General features: G+C 35.7%; 1 protein-coding gene across 7 annotated transcripts in view; it reads right to left on the bottom strand.

Moving 5' to 3' along the window:
* Syx1a (syntaxin 1A) overlaps window positions 1-26,198 on the bottom strand; it is a 75,729-nt gene that overhangs the window by 41,520 nt on the left and 8,011 nt on the right. For all 7 annotated transcript variants that reach the window (XR_014425410.1, XR_014425412.1, XR_014425409.1 and 4 more), the window contains exons 3-4: window positions 24,921-25,007; window positions 16,897-16,996 (exon numbers count right to left, since the gene is read on the bottom strand). Coding sequence is in view for 2 of the 7 variants with exons in the window: in XM_083038915.1 (XP_082895041.1) it covers window positions 16,897-16,996; window positions 24,921-25,007 (187 nt within the window). In the remaining 5 variants the exon portion in view is untranslated. The remainder of the gene's footprint in view (window positions 1-16,896; window positions 16,997-24,920; window positions 25,008-26,198) is intronic.

The raw sequence follows: 26,198 nt of genomic DNA, 5'->3' as shown, positions 1-26,198 counted from the left end.
TGCTACGTAAGGTCGCGAAATTCGATACCACTCGCAATCTTTGACTTGGCTACCGCGAAAGACAGTCATACGATCGGCCAACCTATTTTATTGGCTAATATGTAGCCGACGAAACGACTCCGTGTCTCAAGTGGAGTTTCAATAGATTTTTTTCACGAAAGAATAAAGAAAAGTACCTATTAAAAAGTATTCGAGAGGAGTTTTCGGAATATTAAAGAATCTTCCAGTTTATTGGTAGATTCAATATTGGATGCATTTATAAGAAGTATTTCCCGCTGAAAAATATTTTTATAATATGTAATCGTCGATATTAGAAACTGGCAGGTATTATACTTGAATTAATTAATTAAAATTTAAAAATTCATATTTTTAAGTACTATATACAAGTTTTTGATTTTCAAAAAAATGTGTTTGAGAAAAATAATAGGAAAACTGCTTGAAAATGAAAAAGTAAAGAAATATAAAAATGCACTTCTAAATTAGAAGTTTAAAAACTTCAAATTATTACATAATTACAAACACTTTGTAAATTATTCTTTTCTCTGATTTTAAATGATCTTTACACATTTAAAATTAAGAAATTTTATGTGACTTGAATTTAAGAAAGTTTGTGCACTTTTAAATAATTCCAAATTATTATCTGCGATAGACAGAACTTTAACGATCAGCTGATTTATTCTGCTAGTTTTTATATACAGTGAATTATTCAGCGCGAATCTACCTGTGTGTGCTAAATATAAACGAATTTGTAACTGTAATATATTCAAATTAAATGCATCTTTAAATGTATATTTGTGTTCAAAATAATTGGTTATAGCTGCGCATTTGTCTTTTTTTTTTTTTTTTAGAGAAAGAGAGAGGAAGAGAAACAAATAGAGATTATATATCAAAGCGAGAAGAGGATAGTAAATTTCGACCGCGGGGATGAGAGAGAGAGAACAATTTTCTAGTGATGTATATTGTAATTGTTTTTACAAGCGAGTCTCTCACGGCGGACTGACTGATCGCTTAACCAGCCATCCCTTCGTTTCTGTCAAGGTCGTCACCCACGCAATTTGATACATATCGCGTACAATCTGTAACCTGCAACCGCTATCTCCGATATCGCGCGTGATAACACCTACGTTAACCGCAAAGACCGTCTGGTATGCGACCTTTTGACGTCTAGCCGAAAATTTCGAGATGTCGATTGAAACCTCAATACATCAATCTTCGTAATATATGCGTAATATATCTTCGTAAGAAATGTATGCAAAAGTTGTTGTATTTCATTATTTTGTATAATATATATATTTTCGAGCATACACTCTTTTCTTAGCAATTATTTTAGAGTTAGAATGCATTAATCGAGAGATATCGAGATTATCTGTATAGAATACATCGAAATGAAAAATTAATAATGGAAATTATCAAAATATATTTTAGATGAAAATTAAAGTCCATCGAATCTTTCATGATTCCATTACGAGAAAAAAAGTTTATCTAAAATACTGTTTTATATTACTAATAATTTCATTACTATTTTGAATATGTAGATTAATTAAAAAATGAGGTACTCTGTATATATAATAATATAATCAGTGACAAATATTAAATATTTTCATCTCGATCACATGATAATCATAATAAAAAAGTGTCAGACTCGATATTGAATCAGCATTAATTTCAGTTAATTCACAATGCCCTATCTTATTATTTGCGCGATTATTTACGCGAATAATTCGAGGCGGATTAAATGGAAACCATCTCGTTGCTCATTATGGCAAGATAACAAGCCATTGCTCATTTTAAATTCATCGACGATATATTCGATAATACTCGGTAATGCTCGTCCGCCATTTCTTGCACGTTCGTGATTAGAATAAACCGGAAGACATTCAACGTGGAATTTACGTGCCCGATTTTCTAAATCGACGACCTCCGACCTTCCGGATCTCTCTTTCTCTTTCTCTCGTTCTCTATCCCACGCCAGGTTTTCCCGGATGCTTCCCTCGATTATTTCCCAGGAGTTTCCGGAGCTGATATATCGGCGACGAGGGGTGGATACATAGAGGTAAGGCTTAATTGGAGGAACCGGCTTGCAGGACGAGGACATCGAATCAGCAACAGTTGGCTGGCAGCTAATTCAACCTAATGCGACTTGCCCGACCGAGAGACCGGCCTCTCGAAATCCCCTAGTTCCTCTTTCTTTTTTTTCTTGTTTGTCGAGTGAACAAATTCGTACAATGCAGCAGAAAAAAAAGCACGGAGGGTCGCACGGATAGGTGGCAACAAGTGTCAAGAGCAAAGGGTAAATGGGAGGAATCAGAAAAGATAGTTCGCGCTATAGGTATTCCTTGCATTTAAAAAGCGAAAAAAGCATCTATAAAATGTATTAAATCTACGATAGCGATCTCTTGAATCAGAGTTATATTTCTAACTGCAGCGAAATCTTTTAGTAGAAATAAAGAAAAGTCAGTTGCAACTACAAGTGCAGAATAAAAATTTTGTTAAATTAATATTTAATTATCAATATTCTTTTGAGTTTGTAATTAAAAAATTATTATTTTGTTATTCTTAAAATTCGCGAGAAAGAAGCTCATTTGCAAACTCATTTATAAATTCTGATAAAAATTTACGATTAAACTTATAGACGCGGCGTATGTGAGAAATCTCTGTATATATCAACAATTCTTTTCTTGCTTTTCCTATATAGTTCCAGAGAATGGACGTTTGCGATAAACGGACATCAGCGGGTTGATTTTCGCTTCTCTTTTTATATTCTTCTCTGAAAATTACATTTAAGAGAAGCGCAAACGATGCTGTTTTGTCATCTTCAGACTGAGAGACGGAGGCAGAGTCGAGAAATACGTTTCTCGCCTTCGGAAAGCCGATGATCAATGTCTTTTCTTTTCCGCGCGACTACAATGGACCGCCTTCTCTCTCGAAAAGGCGGAAGAAATTCGTTGGCGTACCGGTCTAAAGAATAGGCAGACGAATGACGAAGTCAAGATGGCGTTTTAGACGAGAGTCAGAATTCGCAGGAATACAAAGTGATACTGTTACCGACGCAGATGTATCTTGCACGAGTACCGAAAGTGTACTCAATCTTTCTTTCCATTAAGTAGGAAAAAGAGAATATAAAATACATGCGAACAGAGACAGAGAGAGAGAGAGAGAGAGAGAGAGAGAGAGAGAGAGAGAGAGAGTCAATTTTTTGAAAAGCTATGCATGAAATAAATCTATGCGCGTATCCAATATTGATTTAAATTTGTTCGTGTAAAGGGCTAATGTAGGTTACATTATTAAAAAACGCATAAATGAACAAAAAAATATTAAGTCACATCGTGAAAGAGATTAATTTTTTACACTCAAATTTTCACCTTATATATAACCAGGGCGTAGACAAAAAAAATTAATTTTAATTCTTTGTTAGACAAAGTTATATCAAAATGAAATAATAAAAAGGTATTACGATTATATATATATGTAACAACTATATAGCGAAATATCTGTAGTACGTAATTACACACTACTTGCGCACATTTGTGTTTGTTAGCCTGATCTTCACGAAGTTTCAAAGTTGTTTTTGAAGTTCGCTATCAAACACACTCAGCAACCATTTCAACTTCAAGTAACAAACACAACTTTCAAATTGTGCTCTTTGATTTTACGAAGAAAATCGATTTTTCGCACTTTTTGGCAGATTTAAATCCTTCAAAACAGAATTCGCGAAAACAAAAATTTTTACACGAGTTATTTCAATTCCTTTTTAGATTCGTTAATCTCGGAGCCTTCGCACTTTTTCAATCAAAACGATCTTTTTTCTCTCTCTCGTGATTTCGATAAATTTTTTCGTTCAAAAAAAAAAGAAATGCGAAACAACTCTCATCCGTGTGGATCAATTCGCCATACAAGCTCGTAATTCAGCACTAGTCAATTACACGTAGCTTGATAAACTTTCATCCTCTCCCCAGATATTTGCGGAAGACTCCTCCGCGCAATTCCGCAATATCACACTTTCGACCCTTTCGCTTCCGCAAACCCACGCATCTGCCTACGCAGGTGCGTTCGTTTTGATTCTCGCGGACATCTTCTCTGAGTGCTCTCTGCCTTTTCGCTTCTCCGTGATATTTTCTTTAGTAAATATATTGTATATTATAGCGGGCGCAAACTTCTTCCGATTTCCTATTCAGTGTAATAACGAAGAAGAGGAAAGGTGAAGGCATTCGCGATGAAACGGCGTGGAGCAAAACGGACGTGACAGTCTATGTAGGCGAGGTGAAAAGAGCCATTGGAAATAATTAATCTTCAGTTATTACAGTTACGTCTAGATTAATATAAGGTAAAATAAGGTATGGAAAATAGATACGGAACGTTCCGAAATCTAAAAGCAACAACAATCGTAATATATGTAAAATTAATTCACATATTTTCTGTTCGTCGATTTTCATAGCCAGTCATGTAGGAAATTCGAAGAATGGAATGTTATTGCGAGTTTATTGTGAATGAAATAAGAAAATGTAAGTTTCGCTTTGAAACAAAATGTTGATTGAAAAGTTTTGCCCCGACAAGAGAGTTTTGCGTACAGTAGAGTGTCGATAATATTTAAAGGTTGCATCTCTTATGAAAACTATATATAAAAGCATGCACAAAACTTATGAGCTCATTTCGAAAAATAGATTTACTTATTTCAATAGTTGAATTAACATTTTATAAACTATATTTTCCCATATATTCGTAAAACTGAATCGCAATTGAATCGGAAATGATTTTAATTCTAAAGATTCTGACATTTTTTCATTCTCTTCATCCGGGGAGTTGAATCAAAATTTTATAAAATATATTTTTCCCATTTCGCGGAACTGAATTGGAATTGAATCATGTATAATCTTGATTCAAAATCCAATTCAAAGAGCGCAAAAAATGCATTGTCAAACATGTTATTTTCCGCAACATTTAAAAGTATGGAAAATTCCGAAAAACTAATCTCCGGAATTAATGAATATGTTATAAAAGAATACATATCCTGAGAGATTTATATACCTCTGTTGGTATTTTAGTATTTAGTAGTTCAAATTTAATAAATAATATCATGTCTAAATATTTTTACGTTAAAATATCGAATAATGACAACAATCATACATTGACGAGGAGTGTCAAACGATAATTCTCTTTATTGATTATTATTGGAAGAGATTAAATTTAATTGAATGTTCCTAATTACCGGTTCGGCTTTGTATTATTAATATTAACACTCATTCCGGATGCACGTCAGCGCATAAGAGCAGACACGATTAATTATTTAAACGCCACGAAGCAAACGTCGATGTACGAAGAGATACGTAAAGAATGGAAAATAGAATTTTTTTCCGATACCCCACAAGCTATAATATTATCAGCTAAATAGCGAAAAAGATCAATACCGATGTGCGAATCGACCATTATCACAGATATCAAATGGTCACGATACGTCGGAGAACGAAGAAAACGGCGAAACATTTCCCGTCTATCGATGGTGTTATTATATAACGTCGCGAGACCAACGAAGTCGAGATTGTGCCATTTCCACCGAGACAGCTCGACATTTTTCGTTCATATCTTTTCTGTCGTATTGGCGATCAACTCGAGGGAAAGAAAAAGGGAAACGGCGAATGATATCGAGACGCCTTTAAATTCGCGATCTAACCTTCTTATGTCGACTGACAAATTGACATTTTCGCAAAAAGCATATCAAACTAATATATGTATATATATCTTGAGAAAAATTGGAATAAATTAATTGAATATATTTTGTCTTATATATCCTTAAGAAAAAAAATTTAATTTGTCCTAATATATCTTAGAATATTATCAGCGATTTAACAAGCAGAGAAAGAGAGAAAGACATTAATAAAAAAATATATAAAAGAGTAAATCGTTTCTTTTTCTCCCATTATAATTAACAATTAACTCTCTTTTAGTAATTAAATACCTCTGGACCTAATTTCCAGTGTATTAACTGCCGTGAAAATTTTATTGGATTATCTGGAAAGTTCATGCGGATTTTCGAATGATATTTAAAGATGATATCTTATCTCTATATGTAGATAATTTTTTTCAATTATACATATATGTATACGCCATTTTGTTAAAAAATCTTAATCTTTTGAGTTAAAAGTTTATTGAGTCTCAGAACTGTTGAATGCAATTTTTTATATCGTCCAATAATACGAAACTTTTATGGTTGAGAAAATTTTTCGTAAAGACGAAAATAAGCGAAAATCCGAAAGTATAGTATTTGGTAAACGCAATAAGTAAAGAAGAAGAAAACTCTAGCAATTCTCTTATCGAATGAAGAAAAAGAAACACCAAGTCTTGCATTGTGCCAAGGAAATATATCTTATTAGCTAATTCTAGTCTTTTATCCAGGACCGCAATATTCAATTCTTCTAGCCGCGAGCAATATTTATCGATTGAATTTATCGACTGCTTGTTTGATTAGTAGCTTGTAACGAAGCATTTCTTTCCAATTTAAACATCGAACATAATTCTCTTCAAATGAGCTCTTACGGAGTAATTCTTTTCACTTATTCCCAAATCTTCTTCGCTGTACTTTATTGTAAAAGAATTTATTTCCCATTATTCGCGTTACTGTTCGTTTCAAAAAACGACGTAATATAATATTTTCTTCCGAAATACGGTTATCAAAATAATCAAGCGTGAAAATTGATACGTATAAAAAAATGTTCATCTTGTCCAACTATTGCGATCAAGTTCTAATTCCTAAAATAAAAAAATCTGTCTATGTTACTGATAGAAACTGAGATTGTTATGAATGAATCCACAGGGAATAATACAGAAACTTTTTTCTTCTACTTGAAAACGCCGTTATTCGCCAGTAGCTCGGAATCAACGTGTGGACATCTCCCTCTCGGGTGTCTCTACGAGGTCGTTTAGATTTTTCTTAACGCGAGCGTACCTCCTGTAAGGCTGCGATAACCGCCGAAAGGACGTCTCTATCGCGAATGAACACCCTAGTCGATCCAGAGATTTTTTTCCCCCCAGAAGAGAGACAGTCAGGAGAAATGTGTCTGCGCGACTACGTAATTTCTCCGTCTAATTATATTTCTTTTCATCTATCCGAAATTAATTTTTTGTATCACGATTCTACTGTTTATTTGACAACAATATAAATATTTTCATTAAGGAAGATCGATATTCGCAGATAATAATAATTTTATGTACCAAACGATATATCGCTTTACCGAGAGAAAATTTCTTGTTACCTCATACTTGCAACATATTATATTTCAAAACAGAATAAAAGTTTAAAATAGAAATTATCCTAAATTGAATGCGAAACACAAAAAATACGCGAGACAATTTCTAATAATTTTATACACGCAACGTCACATTCCAAAGATGGATCTTGCAAAATTACGAGCACATCTTCGCGCGAGACACATTTTCCCAACTTTAACTTTAATCACATAAAGTCAGATATAAATAAATTGATCAACCACGATGAAAATTAGATTGCACACGCGTCAGAGAGAGATTAAATGTCGCACATGATATATTTTTCAACGACACGACAGCAAAGCGACGCTATTTTCAGAGCTTCCTCGTATTATTATATCAGAGTCATCTCTTCCCACGCTCGTGACGTTGCGTAGGACCGCGAAACGCATATCGATAACAGGCATATTTCAATTATTATACGCTCGACGACGACACATATGCGAGCAGCGCCCTTGCATACGTGCGCGACATTGTGTCCCAACTTGCCAGCCTCGCTGCAACGAGGAGGAGGACGACCTAATTGCGCGCGAAGGTAAACTTCGTTCACGTCGCACGCAAATTAGCTCGAGCTCGAGCTGCAACGAGTCTCGCTCGTTACAACAACCTTGGCTGAATTCCGCGTCGAAACGGCGTCGACTGTTATTGTTACGTTGCAAATGCAGGTGCATGGTGGATGGTACGTGCGGGAGACATTCTCGTGCATTTGCATGCCGAGTTACATCTCTCTCTGAAACCGCGTCGCGGCTAAATTGATAAACTCGTCCGTGACGAAAAATTCCGGTGATCTCGGCATGTCACATTTATGTACGACACAGTAATGCAATTATAAACGGTAGAGAGACGTGCAAGAGGGAAAGAAAATATGACCAAAAAAAAAAAAAGAGTGCGCGCGAGATATTGTTTTGCAGCTCGTGGCATTAATTAATGACGCTTAATTAAACTGGAGTCTTTCGTGATATTCTTTTCTTTCGCAACGATGATTTTTAATGGAAGAGAGAATCCAGAGGCATCCGGGTACGTAACTCTTTCTCTCTCTGTCCTCGATTTTTCTTTTATCATTTTTTTCAGTATGTCGCGCTATCTATTGAAAGTATCTCGATTCTTTTTTCCCTGGCCTCGCGAGAACGACTCGAATAAGGCAACTACGTCTTGTAAGTAATTCGATCTCGTTTCTGTCAACGGTCGAGAGATGATCAGTTCCGGTCGGTGTAGCGGATGCCATGGCAAAAGCCAATTTCTTGTCGGGACAGTGTAAGTAAAGAAAGAAAAAAAAAAAAAAGAAAAAAAAGAGAGTCGATCAATCAGCTACCCGTAACTATCTCGAAACGCTAATCGGACATCACGAGCGGAAATCGTCGATTCGTCGACACTGAATATCAAAAGCATAAAAATGGGAGAGAGAGAAGGAAGATAGAATGTCTGTAGAAATGACTCAAAAAGAGAAATATATTTCCTTATTTTTCACGACACGGGATATATTTTACCGTTTTATGGCCACCTATTACGGGATCAGCGAAATGCTTTTGCCGAGGAGGAACGCGCTTTTGCTTTATGGCGCGTTCGATTTCGGACGTATCGATTTGCTCGTTACTGTGACAGCGGCTGACAAATCTGTCTCGCGGTTTATGCGGTTTTCTCCTGCGATTTTTACCGCACGGATTTTCAAACAGTTCGCGTAGTCGGGCGAAATATCATCCGTTGTGTATTGCATCTGTCAAATTTTATATAAACTATCTCATTGTCAGACGTCTATGTAAAATCCTTTTCTTCGATGGATCCATTTCTCGGCCAATCTTTTTTAATAAAAATTTGAATAATAAATATATATAGTATTTTCATATTATTAAATTTTAATAACACAAAACTGCTTGCAATTTTAAGTAAACTTTGTGAATTAATGGAATTTTTATTTACTTAAATTTAATCTTGCAAATTAATCAAAAAAGTTAAGAGACACGTGTTCCATTAAAACTTCGTTAAAAAAAGATCATTAAATTTATCGTAGAAATTTTCATCCGAGACAAGTAATTTTGTCACTTCGACTACTCTTTCTCTCTCATTTCCACGCATGATACAACAATGAACATTATTTACTAGTTAAAATTAAAGCACGATAAAGGGGAACCTGGTCCTGGAGGCAATGTCGTATATAACTCTCTCTCCTAAAGGAGTTAAAGATTAATTACATCGCCAGCACCTTACTCTTCCGCGCGACATCCCGACATTTTGTCGGTGTACAAAAGCCTGACTACAGGACCTCTCAAAAGGTCTTTTCGATCGATCGAAGAGGAGAGAATTCCAGAGGGGAATTTCCGTTCTTCGGGCACGCGAGCGACATTCGCCGGAAAATGAAATTCTCCCGTCGCGCAAAACGTCGGCGACGCATCCGCACACATATGGAGCGTCGCCCTGCGATGTAAAAGTCTGATAAAAAATTACAATGTCGCTCCGTGTCACGCGTTAAAACGATTCTTTTGTCAACGCGCCCCCCGTACCTTCAATCTCACGGCAAACTTCGTTTTCTCCTATATTACGCGAGAGAGAAGCTCGAGCGTCGTCGACGGGGAAATACAATAATAAGCTGCCTTCAGATATGCACATATAGTACTTATACTTGCGAATAGCGGTTTTTCCTTGAGGTGAGCAGAAAATACCTGTCGCATCTTGTAAGAATGTAGTCCTGCGCGACGCAGGAATGTCGGGCGATCATTTTTCACTCTTTTTCGATGGTTTTCATTTAAAAATCGAAGAAATTCTCTTCAGAATTTAAACTATTTTCTCGCGAGTTGCAACGCTGTGCACTACAGTTATTTTAGTTTTCGATTTAATTTTATTTTCTTTCTTATAAATTCATGCCACGTACGAAGTGCATATGCGCGAAAACGAAAAGAGTATAAATTTTTCTCGTTTTTCTCTAATTGATCGCGACGCGATATATATATAACTCACCGTGAATTCCAATTCGGCCCTTTCGATATGCGCACCTTTCACTTCGATTGTAACATATACACACGTCGCGCCGTAAACAAAAAGTTTACATTCCCGAATAAAAATGCAGACACGACAAACATTTGCCGCGATGTCGCGATAATAAAAATAAAAAATAAAAAAAAAAGCGAAATGTACATTGCAGTTTCTCACAACAGTATCTCACACGTGCCTTACATTCGAAACTTTCTGGAAATTTATTCGTCCTAAAATTGATACATTCTCCTATACTATACCGAAATTTTTATACTTATGTCACAAGTCTCGAGAGATAATTTACGGCGAGTGAAAAATCTCCCTCTCTATGTTATATTTATCATTCAATAATTCTCTACAATTGTGCATGTAACTGTAAAAAAAATTTAATTTTATCATTTCATAAATTATATCATAATCGACATCTTTTATCAAATGCTAAAAATCGATTTGTTGGACTCTGCAAAAATTTAAAATAATTTTGAAACACTAAAATTAAGTATATAGATTTTATAATCGTTACTATATCACAGATTGATAAATATGTGGAAGAAATTTTTCCATCGCGAAGCGACTCGTCATTTTGCAATACTTTAGGCGAGAAACTCCCATCAAGTAGGTTTAACTACTTTTTACAAGCGAGCGAGAATTCGCCCAGGTGAATTCCTTCGCGTACGTAACATGTTGGAATAGCGTGCAATTCTCCCGTACACGAGATTAAACCGAGTGAGTCCTCCAGGAGGTCGTGCTAGGATCAACCCGGTGGCGTCGAGCATGAATTATCCGTCTGAGCTTGGCACGGCAATTTGTCGCATACGATATAACTGTCGCGCCTGCATCTGCCACGTTGACAGACAGCGTGATGTAATGGTGTATATCAGCGTGAATGTGTTCGCCGCAAGATACGGTAGCCCCAAATGTTCCAAACGTATCGATGTTCAAATCCATTTCCAAATATATACAGGATATTCAATTTCTATGTCGGTATTCGTTCATGTCAATGTCCGCGAAATGTTCGTACTTGTTTCGTACTCTAGGGATATATCTGAATATGATAATAGAGGAACACATCTCATGTACCTACATATATCAATATCAAGAGTCAAAATTCTCTCTGACATATTACTATAATCAATTTTCTACATACGTTAAATTCTTTTTTTATATGTAAATGACTACGTTGTAATACATTCGCCGAATTTCAATATTTGTTGTTTATTTGGCAATTGAAATGAATTTATGAATATACGGTATATATAATCATGACTAAACAGAAAAAACAAAATATATCGATATTCTGATAGGAATATTTTTAATATGACATTCTAAACAGATGTTAACGGATCCTGTTTCGTTCTTCGTGACAGTTCGATTTTTCAATAAAGTAAATTGGAGGACGAGAGTATACTCTGCAAAAGGCTTGTAAAGAGGGATACACAGCAATCACTAGGCCCTGCTATCCATCAACGTCAACCTGTTGCAGGTTAACCCTACCCGACTAAACCTATTTTACTCGGAAGAAAGTCCGTTGACGGATTTAATCGGTTTAGTGCAATGTCAAACAGAAGATGGGGATTACAAGTGCATCTGGCGATAAATGTACGATAGAAACACGAAGATTCCGTTCGCTCGGAAAATTGCTCCGTTTATCGCTAAGATAAACAAAAATTCACAAACAAAAAAAAATTTTTTTCTTCTTAAATTATACATTACATTCAATGACATTATTCGGGATGTGTGTTGACCTATTTTTTATTCCAGCACCATGTAGCTGACAAATATTTACGTATTTTTCGCGAAGGAAAAAATATTTCATACGAACCGGATGATAGTTCCGCGAGTTTCGAGCGTCAAGAATCGTTCCGTCTAAATGAATCTCGGACGCAAAGGGTTCGTTTTTATTTTTTATTTTTTTGCGGTTGCCGGCTTAGAAACGCTCTCATCCGTTGCCGCTGATATATACAGAGCAGCCGGCGGTTACGAGATCGGATCGATGAGCGGCGTCGAGTAAACTCTCGAGTGCCTCTCCATCGCACTGACTTTTCCGGCTATTTTTAGCGCAGGACTATTCTCGTAATATACTATTTAGCAGCGAAGGCAGGTGGTGCGGCGTCTGCCATCGATGCTGTAACATCAGCACACACCGGAGTATCCGTTCGAGATTTTTTATTTCCTTTTCTTTCTTTTTTTTTTTATTTTTATTTACATAATCGCGCGACGATTCGAAACGAATCGCAGTTAACGGGACGATGACTCTTTACGCTATTACGCACGTCGCGAGAAAGAGTCGGATTAATTATACATTGGAAACGGGGGCTGTGTACGAGAGGAGATGATCGCTCGGGAAAGATTTCATCTTTTCGCATCGTAGGTATTTTGACCTTTTTATTTTTACACACGTGTAAAAATTCATTTCACGGGACGATTATTATGTCGAAATTTGCGCTTTTTGCACAATATCGAATAATTTCTTGCTTGCTTTTTCCAGCAGCGGCGATAATAATTACCGAAAGTTGTTTTTGGCACCTATAATTGATCCATGAATAATAAAATCGACTAAATATCGCTCCTATCTGATTGGAGAAATATATAAAATATGTGCAAAAATATGATGTGCAAAATTTTTGTCGCAAATATCAGTAGAATCGCATATACATATATGTCACATGTATAATGTCTCTATAGAAAAAATAATAAATATTGCAAACGAGACAAAATTTGCACGGTAAAATTTTCCCTGAAAACGGACAGATTTCGAGAGCGAAGTCTCCCGGGGTTAATCAACGCGAATTAGATGGGGCGAAATTACGAGAGAGAGATAGAGAGAGAACTCTACTAATTAAAATCACCATCGTTCACCGGAAGCGCGCGCAATGCGCGACATTACGCTGATATTTAACGAATATGTCGTCATTGGTATTAAGGGGAAATACGGACGGCGGTGGTTCGAATTAGCGCGAATAATTTCGGAATAGAAGGAAGAGGGATTTCGCGGCCTCGAGCGCGTAAGTGACGTGAGAACGATCGATTATCGAACTATCCGCCGTAACAAATGCGTAACACCGATCCCGCAGGGTCATCATTATCGCCCGTAATCCGCTCGCTCGCTCGCCTCTAACGAGGCATTCGGCACAGCGACACAGTTTCTAAAACCGTTTAACCCGTTTCCATCGGATCGCCGCGAACACTGACACTATATCGACGTGCACGAGGCTCGATTATCTTCATCTCGTTCACGTATGTACACTATCGACTGGTTTCTCGAGTTCAAAGTTGAAAAAAAAAAGTCTCGCAACTCTCGGCGTTGAATGAAATAATTAACCCATGAAAAGAGACTGTGTAATGTTAAACAAAAAAACGTTTCTTATATCCGAGTTATATCTTCATCTTTGCGATGATAATAAAATTAATAATCTCCTATCTTATGAGACGCGTATTTCTCTCGTTCAAAGTTGAAAAGCTCTCGCAATTCAGCGTTGAATGAAATAATAAAAAACGACTGTGCTGTTTAAAAAAAAATCATTTCTTGTATATCTGTGCGATGATAATGAAATTAATATTCTCCTGCGATTATGACATATTTTTACGTTCTCGACTCATGCTTAGAAGATTTTTACTTGTAATATTTTTTACATTTTATATTTACATTTTTGTCAAGTAGAAAAAGAGATGTGCGATATAGGTACTTTATTGCTTTGGAGCACGCAATCTAAACGGGGATAAAAAAAGAAATAAAAACTGCATAAAAATAAGGTTATTCCTCGGAGAAAAAAAGACACGATTTCGTATATGTGACTACCAGTTTCAATAAGATCTCCCATCGCGTCTCGCGAGATAACCCTATTCGCTTGCGCTGTAAAAAAAAAAAAGAAAAAATCTTCGCAGCGATCCACGCGAAAACCACAGCTATAAACAAATTGACGACATTTTCGTGCGTAACTATGTACATATATTAAGAAAATTGTCCAATACACGCGTATCCTATCAAACACCTAATTCTCATTTCTCAGCCGCTGTTTCGTTTAAGTCCCCGACTTAAGTCTCGCGTTGCGAAAAACTGCAATAAAAGTTTAAGTGTCCGGAGGCACGTACATGTTTGTACAGGTATACATGTGCACATGCGAACAAACGGGGAGAAACCTCTTTGACGTATCTAGGGCTTAGCTGCCTTGCCGTCAAAACTTCTCAGGCAGGCAGAAGAGCGAAGCTGAAAAAAGACCGCGAGCGACAGAGATAGCTATGGAAATACGCGTCCTACTATTACGACAATAAACCGATACGACGTATAGACGTATTACATTGACGGGGGAAGATTACGCGCGGTGTAATAACTGAAACCCAGGCTGAATCACCGCGCGAAATTTTGATGCGCAAAGTCATGGTATTAATTAGTAATTAACGGCCATTGCTCTCTCGAACCGGGATATTACTTAATCCTTCGGTTGCGGTAGGTTAATCTACTTGCTCGGAATTATCGACAAGCTCTAGATAGAAATAGCATTGCATTTACGTCATTTGTCCGGATTTCTATTCAAATCAGCACGCGAAATAATTTTCCTTCTCTTCCTGCATCGTGTATTCTGATGTTATTTCTTTTTGTAACTCGATATTAAAATTTTTTGCAATTACAGATGTGTTATTTTGGATGTATGATCTTTTTTTATAATGTCTCATATGTAATATATATTATAATAAAAAAATTAATGTAAGTAATATCTATTATATCAATTTTAAAAAAAATGAGTGTAGTTTTAATCGATTATTTCTTAAAATATTACTAGAGTTTGTAAAAATATACATATTCAATGACAGCTATTATTTAATATCTAATAAAATTGCAAAATCAATATGCAGATTTTTTAAAAGTAAAATCTCCATTTATATCCATGAATTATCGCGGTTGCACGTATAAAAGCAAAATGATTGCAAAGTTAAATTATTCTAAATTTGCAATTTACAACCATTTTTTTGTCTTCTCCGAGATCTAATTACGGTAACGACCGTCTTCATAATCCGTAATCTTTTTCTAAGAAGGAATAAAGCGAAGTTCGCGGAAGTACTATTAACGATTAATCCGCGGCAGATGTTGGCATTCGATTCATATCAACAAAGAGTTAGAAGCCACGAGGGGGATAAAGGTGTAAGGAATGACAACCCAACCCCAACCGGCTGGCAGCTACAATGGCAACCAGGGCAAGGACGATTACCACCAGTGTATATCCCTCTCCCTCTCTTTCACTCTGTCGTACCTCTCGTGTCTTCCACCCACCCACCCTCTTATATCCCTCTCGCGACCACCCTGGTCATGCTACCACCACTCCATTTACCCTCTCTTCTCCAGAGTTCTCCACCAGCCACTTTTCAAACTTAACCGATCCCCTCTGCATTGCCCTTCCCGCTATTGAATTCGACGCTCATCGGAATATCGAGACTCGATTATCTTTGCGTGAAACTACTGATACGTCGAATTCTTTGAATCATTTCTCGCGATGAGTAATTACGCCGTATAATTCGGTGAAATTATTTCGCTCAAGTCTTTTCAATAGCTACTATATAGGTAATAAGCCGTTTTTGATGAATTTTTCTCATCGGATCAATCCTTATCATTCGCAAATTAATTCAAAAATGTATATACATATATAAGAATATCGTTATTTAATTAATTTATCAAATTGCGGTTAAATCACTAACCGTGCTAATTGTATCAGCTGAAACTGTTTTTAGCTATATATCGGAAATTTAGAAATAAATCCTGCATTTTTTAGTACAATATATATACAATGTATATATATATGTATGTATCTGAAATTCGATAAATCTCGAAATTCTTCATAGTGTTCGAAATGCAACGATATATTTGGAGTTTGAACGATTCCGTTCCATATCACCGTGCTCCAATAATAAAATGTCACTCTGGAATATCGGATTTTGGCGCAATGTGTGTTCGGCAAAATGCTTTTTGGCGAGTAACGCATGCGTTCGCGGTCGAATGAAATATTCAGGACCCGACGTCCGGATGAGCGGGATGTAAGTGTGTATTACAACGGAGAGGGAACGAGGGCAACACTAACACGGCGATTTGAAAGCGCGCCGATGTCGAGTGAATCGACTCCGGCAAAGACGGATAAGTTCCTAAATTATGTACAGTGGGCAAATTTGAATTTGACTCGTAGCGCGAGGGGCTCTCCGATGAGGAAGAGAAGTTTCGCAGGAAAGATCAACGGTTAACCTGGAAACGAAGTGTTGATTCATCTCGGACGCACTTACTCTCGCGCCTGACGATCGATGTAGGGATCTCCGAGGGAGAAGCGAATACTGACATTGACAAAATAATTGCCAAATATAAATGAGAGAGATATATATATATAATAATGACGAGATAAACAAGATAAATAATCACGCGGGGTAAATAGAGATGCGTCATTATTAATGTACACAACGCGCTAATATTTGAACAAGCTGCTTGTCGTTTGATTTAATCCTCAAATCGACCGTTGAATTATGACGACAAATCATTTCCTCGGAAATGACCATTTTCACACTGAACGGAATCCCGCTTTTTGTCGCTCGGAACGTAAAACCGAGCTCTCGCTGCTGCCGGTATTCGCGAGAATGTTGTATGCGCAAGAAGTATAGGATAAGTAATACAGGATGATAAATTAAACTCACTTTCGTCGGTCTGCGGCGCGGAGAGAATGGCGCTGTGCTTTTTCTTCACATCTTCCACATTCGTCTGGATCCTATCTATCATTTCGCGGATCTCCTCCACCTGCGGGAAAAAAACAACACATATGTCAGAGTCAATAGTCGACTTGAACTTTGTCAAATTTATTCGTGTTTTGAAAATTCGATATTGTCTCGAGAGTTCGCAAATCGTTTATTTCAGAAGAATTTATTTTGAAAGGGTGATTCATATTTAAAATTTATTTTATTTTGAAATTTATAACTTTCAAAAATAGGTTTATATATGCGCTACTTTCTATTTACATATAATCGAACGATATAAGATTTATTTTTAATATAAGAATTTTTAATATATATCTTGCAATTTTTTTAATTAAATGTAATTTATTATTATCGAATCTTAATATATCTTTGTCATTAAAGCGCATATAACGTGTAATAAAAAATAAAAAATATTAAAAAATTATCACACTAAAAGGTATATATAATCGAAATGTTTAATATGTCATCAAATTATCGGTATCAAAAGTACGTCCCGCATTTAATAGAAAAACACGGCCTCGTTAAAATAATAATGAGAAAAAAAGCGTTCGATTGCATTGCTGATGAAAAGTAGCCAATTTAAGTAGACGAGGTCGACATACACGTTATACCGAATACACTACTCTACTTAAGTAGTATAGCCGTAATTGTGGTCAGAACGAACGGCGCTCGCCGTAAGTGATGCAAACCGCGCTTGGTCAGACGATCGAATATATAGGTACTCGCTCTTTTGCAAAGAGCATTCTAAATTTAAATAAAACAGAGAGAGATATTAAAATTTATAAAGGTTTATAACAATTTTCGAGTACCTTTAAACAATTTTGATTTAAACAATAAATTTATCTTTTAATTGAAATAAAATACCGTTTTATATCAAGTTTCGCGTATCATTATATCGAAATAAACATTTTTCTGTTTAATTAAATATATTACAATAAAATAACTTTATATACTTTATATAATACAAAATCACGCATGCATTAATCTATTGATATAGTTAACTTATTCGCATATATTTATGTTTACTTTATTTAATAATTTATTAGACTTAACATGCGCGTCGCATAAACGAAACAACGTAGAAAATTTGTTTTGACAAAGTTTACGGGCTATTTCCTAGCTGCAAAGAGCTTTTCCGCTCTTTGTCGACTTTAAGAGGTATTTTTAGCGGGACACCTCGGTCTCGCGATAAATTTCAAAAGCTCTCGTTCGCGTATGCATCTCAGATGCGGTCTAATTAGTAATTAGCAGGACGAAAGAGAATGGCGGATAATATCTAACGAACATAAGACGATGAAGCCAGTTCCGGACTATGCATGATGATGATGCACGAACACATCATCGTAAATCCGGACGAAATCCCATCCCGTCGACTCGCAAGCTGAAGAAGGATGCTATAATATCTCTCGTCTCTCTTTCAGGTTCGACCTTTATTTTGACTCGACGCAATTCCGTCTGACTCATCGGGATCTTCCATCGTTTCGACGAAAGACGCAACGAAACGACGTCGGACGACGATGACGACAGCGATGGCAATCTGAAATTTCGCCGGCGAAATTCACCGAGGGGAAAACTCGAGAGAGATAACCGACCATCTCGAAGAACTCGTATTAAACGTTAACTGTCCCGCTTAAGCTCCGACTGACTTTAATCCCCTTAACAGCGAAAGCGAACGATGACAAGAGAGATGGTTAGGGGAAATGACGTAATTTTAACGGTTAATTCAATTCTGAGAACTTGACAAGGTTTTTAATTGCGAGGTCACAGACATAGTGTTCAAAGTGTGTGCGTCAATTCAACGCCATGTATTTCTTCGCGATACTATTGTATAAAATGAAACGAGGACATCGACGATGAAGAACGAATAACGCTTCATACCCGATAAAGATATTTATCTCGCAAAATCAATTCTAAATTTAACAAAGACCGATGTCCTGGAGCAGTTCTGCGTCGCGTAAAAGAGTCCGGTCATCAAAGGATAACGGTAATACGATAGATGATCGATATCGAGAAAAGTACGGACTATATACTCTCTCTCTCTCTCTCTCTCTCTTCCCATTATCGACAAAGTGTACATTGTTCCACGCGAGTCTTATTAGCACCCGTGCTGCATCACTCGCAGCGATGCAGCCTCGCTAAGTCTCTCGTCTCGCTTCGACTGTTATATCGTACGCTCGCCCATTTGGCGCGGTTCCTCTCGTTACTTCCCCTCTTAACCGCGATTGCATAGTGCATAGACTGCAACGTGTTTACATACGAGGTACACGAACGCCCGCGCCTTACGAGGACAGCGGCCTAATGGCTGCCAGGGCGACACATTTTGGCATCATCCCCGAAACACGAGCCCAGATACTATACATCGCGCAGCACGTCTGCGTATCGATTTCGCGTTAACCCCCTCAGACCGGCGTTCTTTTTTCTTTTTTCGCGTCATCTAGATTTCGCGGATGTTGCTCTTACGTTTTCGAAAGAATCTCGAAACAAAAAAGAATTTTAAAAATTTTACGAAAATGTAATATTATATTGAGGTAGTATATTATGTATTATTTTTTTATATTATCAATAAAATATTATATTACCAATAACACCAATGCATTATTATTATTAATTATTGCATGGTGATTAAAGTATAGGAATATTATTTCCATATTAAGTAAAATTGTTAAATACAAGTAACGTTTTATCGAGTCATATTAATCAATTAATAATTATCTACGAATTGTAATTATTGTACAGATGCTTGATAGAATATTATTTCACTTAACAATTCTATTATATATTCTACATTTATAATTTTTGTTACACGTACAATTACAGTGGACGGTTTAAAAATACGAAATTGTTCATTGAAAAAATCGAAAAGATTTAAAAAGCAAACATTAAGGAACATCGACAATTGCGAATCAGTCATGTAAAATTATGATGTTGACGCGCAAAATAAATACGAAATTATTTAGTATTATTTCAAACACGTAGTTCTCCTTTGCTTCTAGATCAGAATTTCCAGGCGTACGTCGCTTTGCCGGTGGGAAGTTACAGCGAAAAAGATAATTATCCTCCTCCGGGCTCTGTCTAGAGAAGATTCCGGAAGTTCGTTTCGCACGACCCGTCCCTATGCGTAAGTTTTGCCTCGAAACTCGGAGAAGCGCGCTAGCAAAGCTCGCGAAAACCGAAGAGGGAATATTAACGCTCGCAAAGATGACGAGAATAAGCTTGCGCGCGCGATTATACGCGCGAAGGAATTTTGTATCGACAGAAATTACAACTTCGTGTTTCGCTCCTTTTGCCCGCATGAGTCGATGCTACAAGGAGTCCTGAGTCGATTTTGCTGATGTAGCTAATAATAATGTAGCAAAAATTCAAATTTAGTCGCGCGTACGTATAATTACGGAGCACGCGCGACGTTTCACTTTTAAAAGGGACTTACGTCATCGTCAGTTCAGTGATTATAATCTACATTGATTTTTTTTGTAGCACGCTTGATGTATCTTAATTAAACTGATATCATCAAGTTACTGTAGCATTCACAGAAAAAAAAAAAGATATTAACTACCATAGCTAAATTTTAATTTTCTGTCCCTACAGCATGGTAATTAAATTTTTCAGGCGTAATAGGGACATCTAAAATTTAGCTACGGTGGTTAATATTTTTTTCCGTGTTTACGATACAAATGTTGACATAAAGATTTTATAAACATTTTTTATTAAAAATTTTATTATTAAAATACTTTATATTGCTGGCAGAGTTTTATACATACTTTATTCTGTTTGAAACGATAAAGTTTATCAGTTGTAAAAAAAATGTACTTTTTTCGAGGATACTGAGCTATTAGTTTATTTTTTTAACAAATTATATTAAAGATAAATATTTAACATCATATATAGCATATTGCTCAATTAAAAAATATTGATTCAAATTTTTGTGAAGAAATTAGACCTGAAAAATGTGTGTGTATGTGTGAAGAGGAGAATAATTATATTACATGTTATAAATACATTTGATTATTATTTTTGTTATTACCAATAAATATTACTTTCATCTTCACGTTATGCCCTTGTTAGCAAAGTGTTTTAAACTTTATCTACATAATATAATACATGATGAAATTCTCATGATAGTCTCATGAGCTTGTGAAACTTCATTTTGAAATTCATTCAACATCCCAAAAGACAAAACAAATATTGCGGAAAAAAATGATATGAAAATAGTAATAACAATAAGAAAGGCACACGCAATCTCAATATGCTGTAACGGGAAAATAATAAGGGAATTTCTATATGACAGGGTGCTCGTGGAAAAACAGCTGGGAAATAAAGATGCGTGATAAAACGGAGCGAGAGAAATGACGAGAACGCGGTAAAAATCAATCCAACTTGGCGCGCGCGAGCTTTTCTCTGTTACGATCATCCATTTACATAGAAACTCTCTCTTTTCTCTGCCAAGATTCTCTCTCGACCCGTTGGAAAAATGTCGTGACAGCGACGGAGAGAAAATTCTGCGATATTCGTATGTGTTGTCACGAGATGAAAATTGCATCGCCGATGCAATTTTTACAGTCGCGCGCTTTATTAGCCAACATAAATATAAATACACGGTGGCTGTTAAAATGCCGGTGCGAATCACGAATTATTTAGCTGCGCGTAATGATCGTTCCAACAAATTTTAAAGCAAATTTTTTGCGGATAACTGGCGCGCGTTATTCATATTTAACGACCGACACGTGTTCGTTTTTCACATCTTTTGTCCTTTAAAAGCACGTAAATTAATAAATAATTTTTCATTCCGAAGGATGCTTGATTTTAAATATTCTCTTGTATAAATATATACGAATTGATATGATAAATGCGACGAGAGAAACATTTATGCAAGTAAAATCTGCATATTAGGAACAAACAACAATAAATTTATATACAACAACAAATTTTGACAACAGATATGAATAACAATAAGAGTAAGAATCTCTGTGTAAATGCGTGGGTTTTATATGCAGCTTTGTTAGGAATTAAATAAATGAACGATTTATCTGCGTATATATGTTTCCAATAAATACACGAAGCAAAAGCAAGCTAGAACAACAAGTTAATTACAATAATACAACACAATTGTGGCAAGTGGTTTGCAAGTATAATGACGATATTTAATATAACAAATGTAGGTAAAATTAGCATCTTTCAAAGCAATTCATTCTTGCAGTTCCGTAACGGAGAGCTGAATAGAACCTCTGTTCACATAGAACTCTCTCTACTGCAAATATCCCCAGGGATCATCCACCGAGTTTCGTTATCTTACTAAATCTTGAATTATTCCATACTTTATATTTAACGAAATTGAAATATACATTTGGTTTCATAAAAGAAAATATAGGTACTTTGTCAGAGAGTAAATATGTACACATATGTTCTTACTAATAAAGTACTTGTATTTCCCTCTGGAGAACCAAATGTATATTTCCAATTTCGTTAAATATACATATATATTTTTTTTTCTAGAATTAACTTTATAAGTTTAATTTAAAGTTAATTTAAAGCAAAGCTTAAAAATATCACACATAACAGGAAATGAAAAAATTATTCGTTAGAATATTCAAAGAATACTTGTATATTTTTTTCCTAATTTTAAATATATAGTTGAAAACGCATCCCGATTTAAGTCACGACTCAAGCGCGCTCCCGAGTTCTGTCGCTTACATAAGACAAAACACACGAAAACAGTGACATGTAAATGACGTTTATCGACCAAAACACCCGGTATAACGCTACTTTAGCTCTCGCTTCGCGAGTCGCATCTGCATTTGCCTGCGTCTCGATGAGAATAAATCGCGTTAAAATCCGTCGTCCGCGGCGAATCCTCTTTTACGCCTGCCTGAGGGATTTCACGATCGTTGTATTTTCCGTCGTTAGAACCTTCTTTCCTCCCCCCGCCCTGCCCTCTTAGTAAACGTCAAACGCACACCATGGAATGTCCATTGTGAAACGACCACGTGAGAAATACGCGAGTTCGCGGTAATTATTATCCAGCCACTAGCGAAATTACATGCGATAATTATATAGTCGCACGTGAAATTATCTTGGCTTGATCTGATGCTTCTACTCGTCTGTAATCGACGTAATCGACGTAAGCGAACATGAACGTAAGCTTTAACGCGAAGTACATCGAAGTCCGGATAGATATCGAGATAACTTTTAATTAGTTACATTCCGTTGTTGTTGCAAAACTTCACTTGACGATGAAGATTATTCGATATTGGGAAAACCGCGGATAAATCAATATGAAGGATATATGTATATAATGGAAATATGAAAAATATAATGAGGTAAACATAATAAATATAGATGAAGATTAATAAAGATAAAGATAAGATCTTATCTAACAATAAAATAGATAGGTAGCTGTGCAAGCATTTGAGGAATGCAAAGATCAAAAGCGTATCTTATTATTACATTTTGTAAAAGTTATCGTTTGCTTTGCATTTCCAAACATTTATCCGTAACAGAGTCGCATGAATAAAAATGAGACAAATACTGGAAACGAAAGGCATGTACTTCAAAAATATGAACCGAAAGTGCATTGTGTGTGACTTATTTCTCGTACAATCTTGCGAATAATCTTTTCTTTAACCTGAATTTTCTTTTTCATTCTTACGTTTCCATAGAATTTGTTACAATGTTGGCACGGTCAACAGACTGTATATCTAAATGTAACCAGCAAGAGAGATATAAAATATATATGCATATTCTTTTCGAATTATATCTGATAAAGATGTATGTTAATTAAAGTGGAATTTAAAATGTGATATTCAAATTTGATAAAATAGCTCAACGGGCTGTATGTCGTAAAATAATTTCTCGTTCTCTATTTCTTTTAGAATTTGAGGAATAAAATGGTACTATCGTTTTACACGATAGTACAAGCTATTCTGCATTCCAAGCAACACCTATCTACGACAATAAATCACAAGCTTGCGAAATAACGTATCTGATAAAGACACACTTTTTTGCATTCGGGAGAAAAAGTGAAGACCGGCTTATTTTATCGCATGTATAGACAAGACTCTTGTGTGTACATAAAATCACACGTTCGCTTCCCTATTCTTAGTTCTCAAGAAAACTAAAAAACAGAAGTTAAATAAATGCATTTTTTTGTCGCAAAACATACGCGACATATATTTATTCTGTAAATGACGGATGTTCGCTAAATTAATATATCAAGGCTACGCAAAAATATTAATTAATTGTCCGAAAGACGATTATCCGATAATCCTCAAATAATGATTCGCGATTTACAATTATCCTCGAAAAATATTTAACATAGCGCGCTTCTGTATATGACGGAATATACGGCACGTCGCTTTTCAACATGTGAAAAGCATGTGTTTGCGATTCCGTCATAATTCCGTATAAGCTGATTAAGCGATATGATTAACGCGCGACGTACTGATGCTCGTTAGAGATTTCGCTTCAGTCACACGAAGACGAATCACGAAGGCGAATCGTGAAAATCCACGCTCCAAAAAAAAATATGTATCACGCGTTTGAAACAGCTTACAAGAAAGCCGCATTTTGTTGCTTGAGCAAGTGTATATGTATATTTGTATATCTGTGTGTGTGTGCGCACAAACATACATATACACACATACATCTATAAGTAAAAACATTTTAAAATAAAAGCTCTCGTGAGACGCGATCGATAAAATAAGAGAGTTCTGTGCAAAGATTCCAGCGTGGAATTTTTAAGGAATGCTGCGTTTCGTCCGAGTTATTAAATTTTGCACATATACATAAGCGTAACGACGCTCGCGTATTATCCCGCGATATTCGCATATATCTATCTGAAAAGAAGCGAGAGAACCGTGCATTGTCCTCAGTACAATATACTCTTTTTCGCTGATACTGGTTTAACCTACTTTTGATTGTTGGGGAATAGTCGCGCCGAAAATGAAATTGCAACAAATTAATTCGTCACTCACCTCCGCGAAAAATTCCGTCATGAAATCATCCGGCGCCCCGACGTTGACGGACACATCGTCCGCCACATCGTCGTCGTCCGACTGGGCCTGCAAAAAAGAAATACAATCATTAGTAATAGGATAATGCACTACAATATTTAAGGACGTTTTTTAATTTTTTATTATTAATATATTATAATAATAATATAATGTTAATATAACAGAAGAAGATAATGTGAACGATAATATGTGTGCTGAAGAATATTAATATTTAATTCTACTCAATTAGAATATTTAAATTTTATTTTCTATCTTAAGGTGTTTCTCTAAACAAATGTATATGTACAACCAAAAATAGGAATAATCATTTTTCCATTTCAAAGTTATTTCTCTCGAAAACAAAGCTTCACGTATAAAAAATTCTAATTTCGAATTAATTTTTTTATGAAGAATCGATTTCATCAATTCCCGATGATATTCTCCTATGTAGGTGTTCATTTAATTGTCTCTATAAATGCCTATATAAAAAATATTCTGCGTTCAAAGTGAAAATGTCATACGGTAATCGTTCTCGCAATATCCCGGAATACTTGGAACGGAGTAACGATATAAAATTATTTTCAAACATTATACAATCAATTAAGACTAGGTCAGACGTTATTCATTCTGCTGCGATAAACGTAAAAGCACAAATATATGCGTGACTGACGAGTTTCATCAGTGATTGCGTATACGCGACATGTACATACGCAATCTCCCATCCTGATAAGACTGACTTCCTCTCGTGCAACATGGCACAATCGCTTCCATTCGAACAATAATGATCTTGCCCTCGCTAGAATAATCTCACGCTATTGGAATAAATATATTATCTGCTCGTAACGTTCAAATCCGAATCTGAAGGTAAGTCGCGGCTTTATTCTATTAATTTGTCTTATTCGCTGAATAGACGATACTTTATATAAATTATAAACAAGATTGTGTTGAAATCTTACGTTAATAATTAAATCATACTTGTATTTAAAGTGCTTTAAGTAAACTCATGAAAATAAATTATTGCATTCTTGTCGTCATCTCTTATTTCCTTTATCTTATCTTGTTTTAACCGAGGAGAAACCGCTGAAAAGCTTTGTGATATGCAAACTCAGGACATTAGTTGGTAACTATTCCCCATTTAAATGGGCCATTTAAATAAGCCATTAAAATGGGCATTTAATGTTTAATTAAAAAAAAAAAAATTCTCGATATAAATTATAAATATACATATATTATAAATATTTTATAAAGAAATATATATTA

The sequence above is a fragment of the Prenolepis imparis genome, unplaced genomic scaffold, assembly GCF_030444845.1.
Source record: "Prenolepis imparis isolate NDT839.2.m4 unplaced genomic scaffold, iyPreImpa1.0 SCAF_5, whole genome shotgun sequence".
In the NCBI taxonomy this organism is placed as follows: domain Eukaryota; kingdom Metazoa; phylum Arthropoda; class Insecta; order Hymenoptera; family Formicidae; genus Prenolepis; species Prenolepis imparis.
This window is presented reverse-complemented; position numbering and strand designations above follow the sequence as displayed.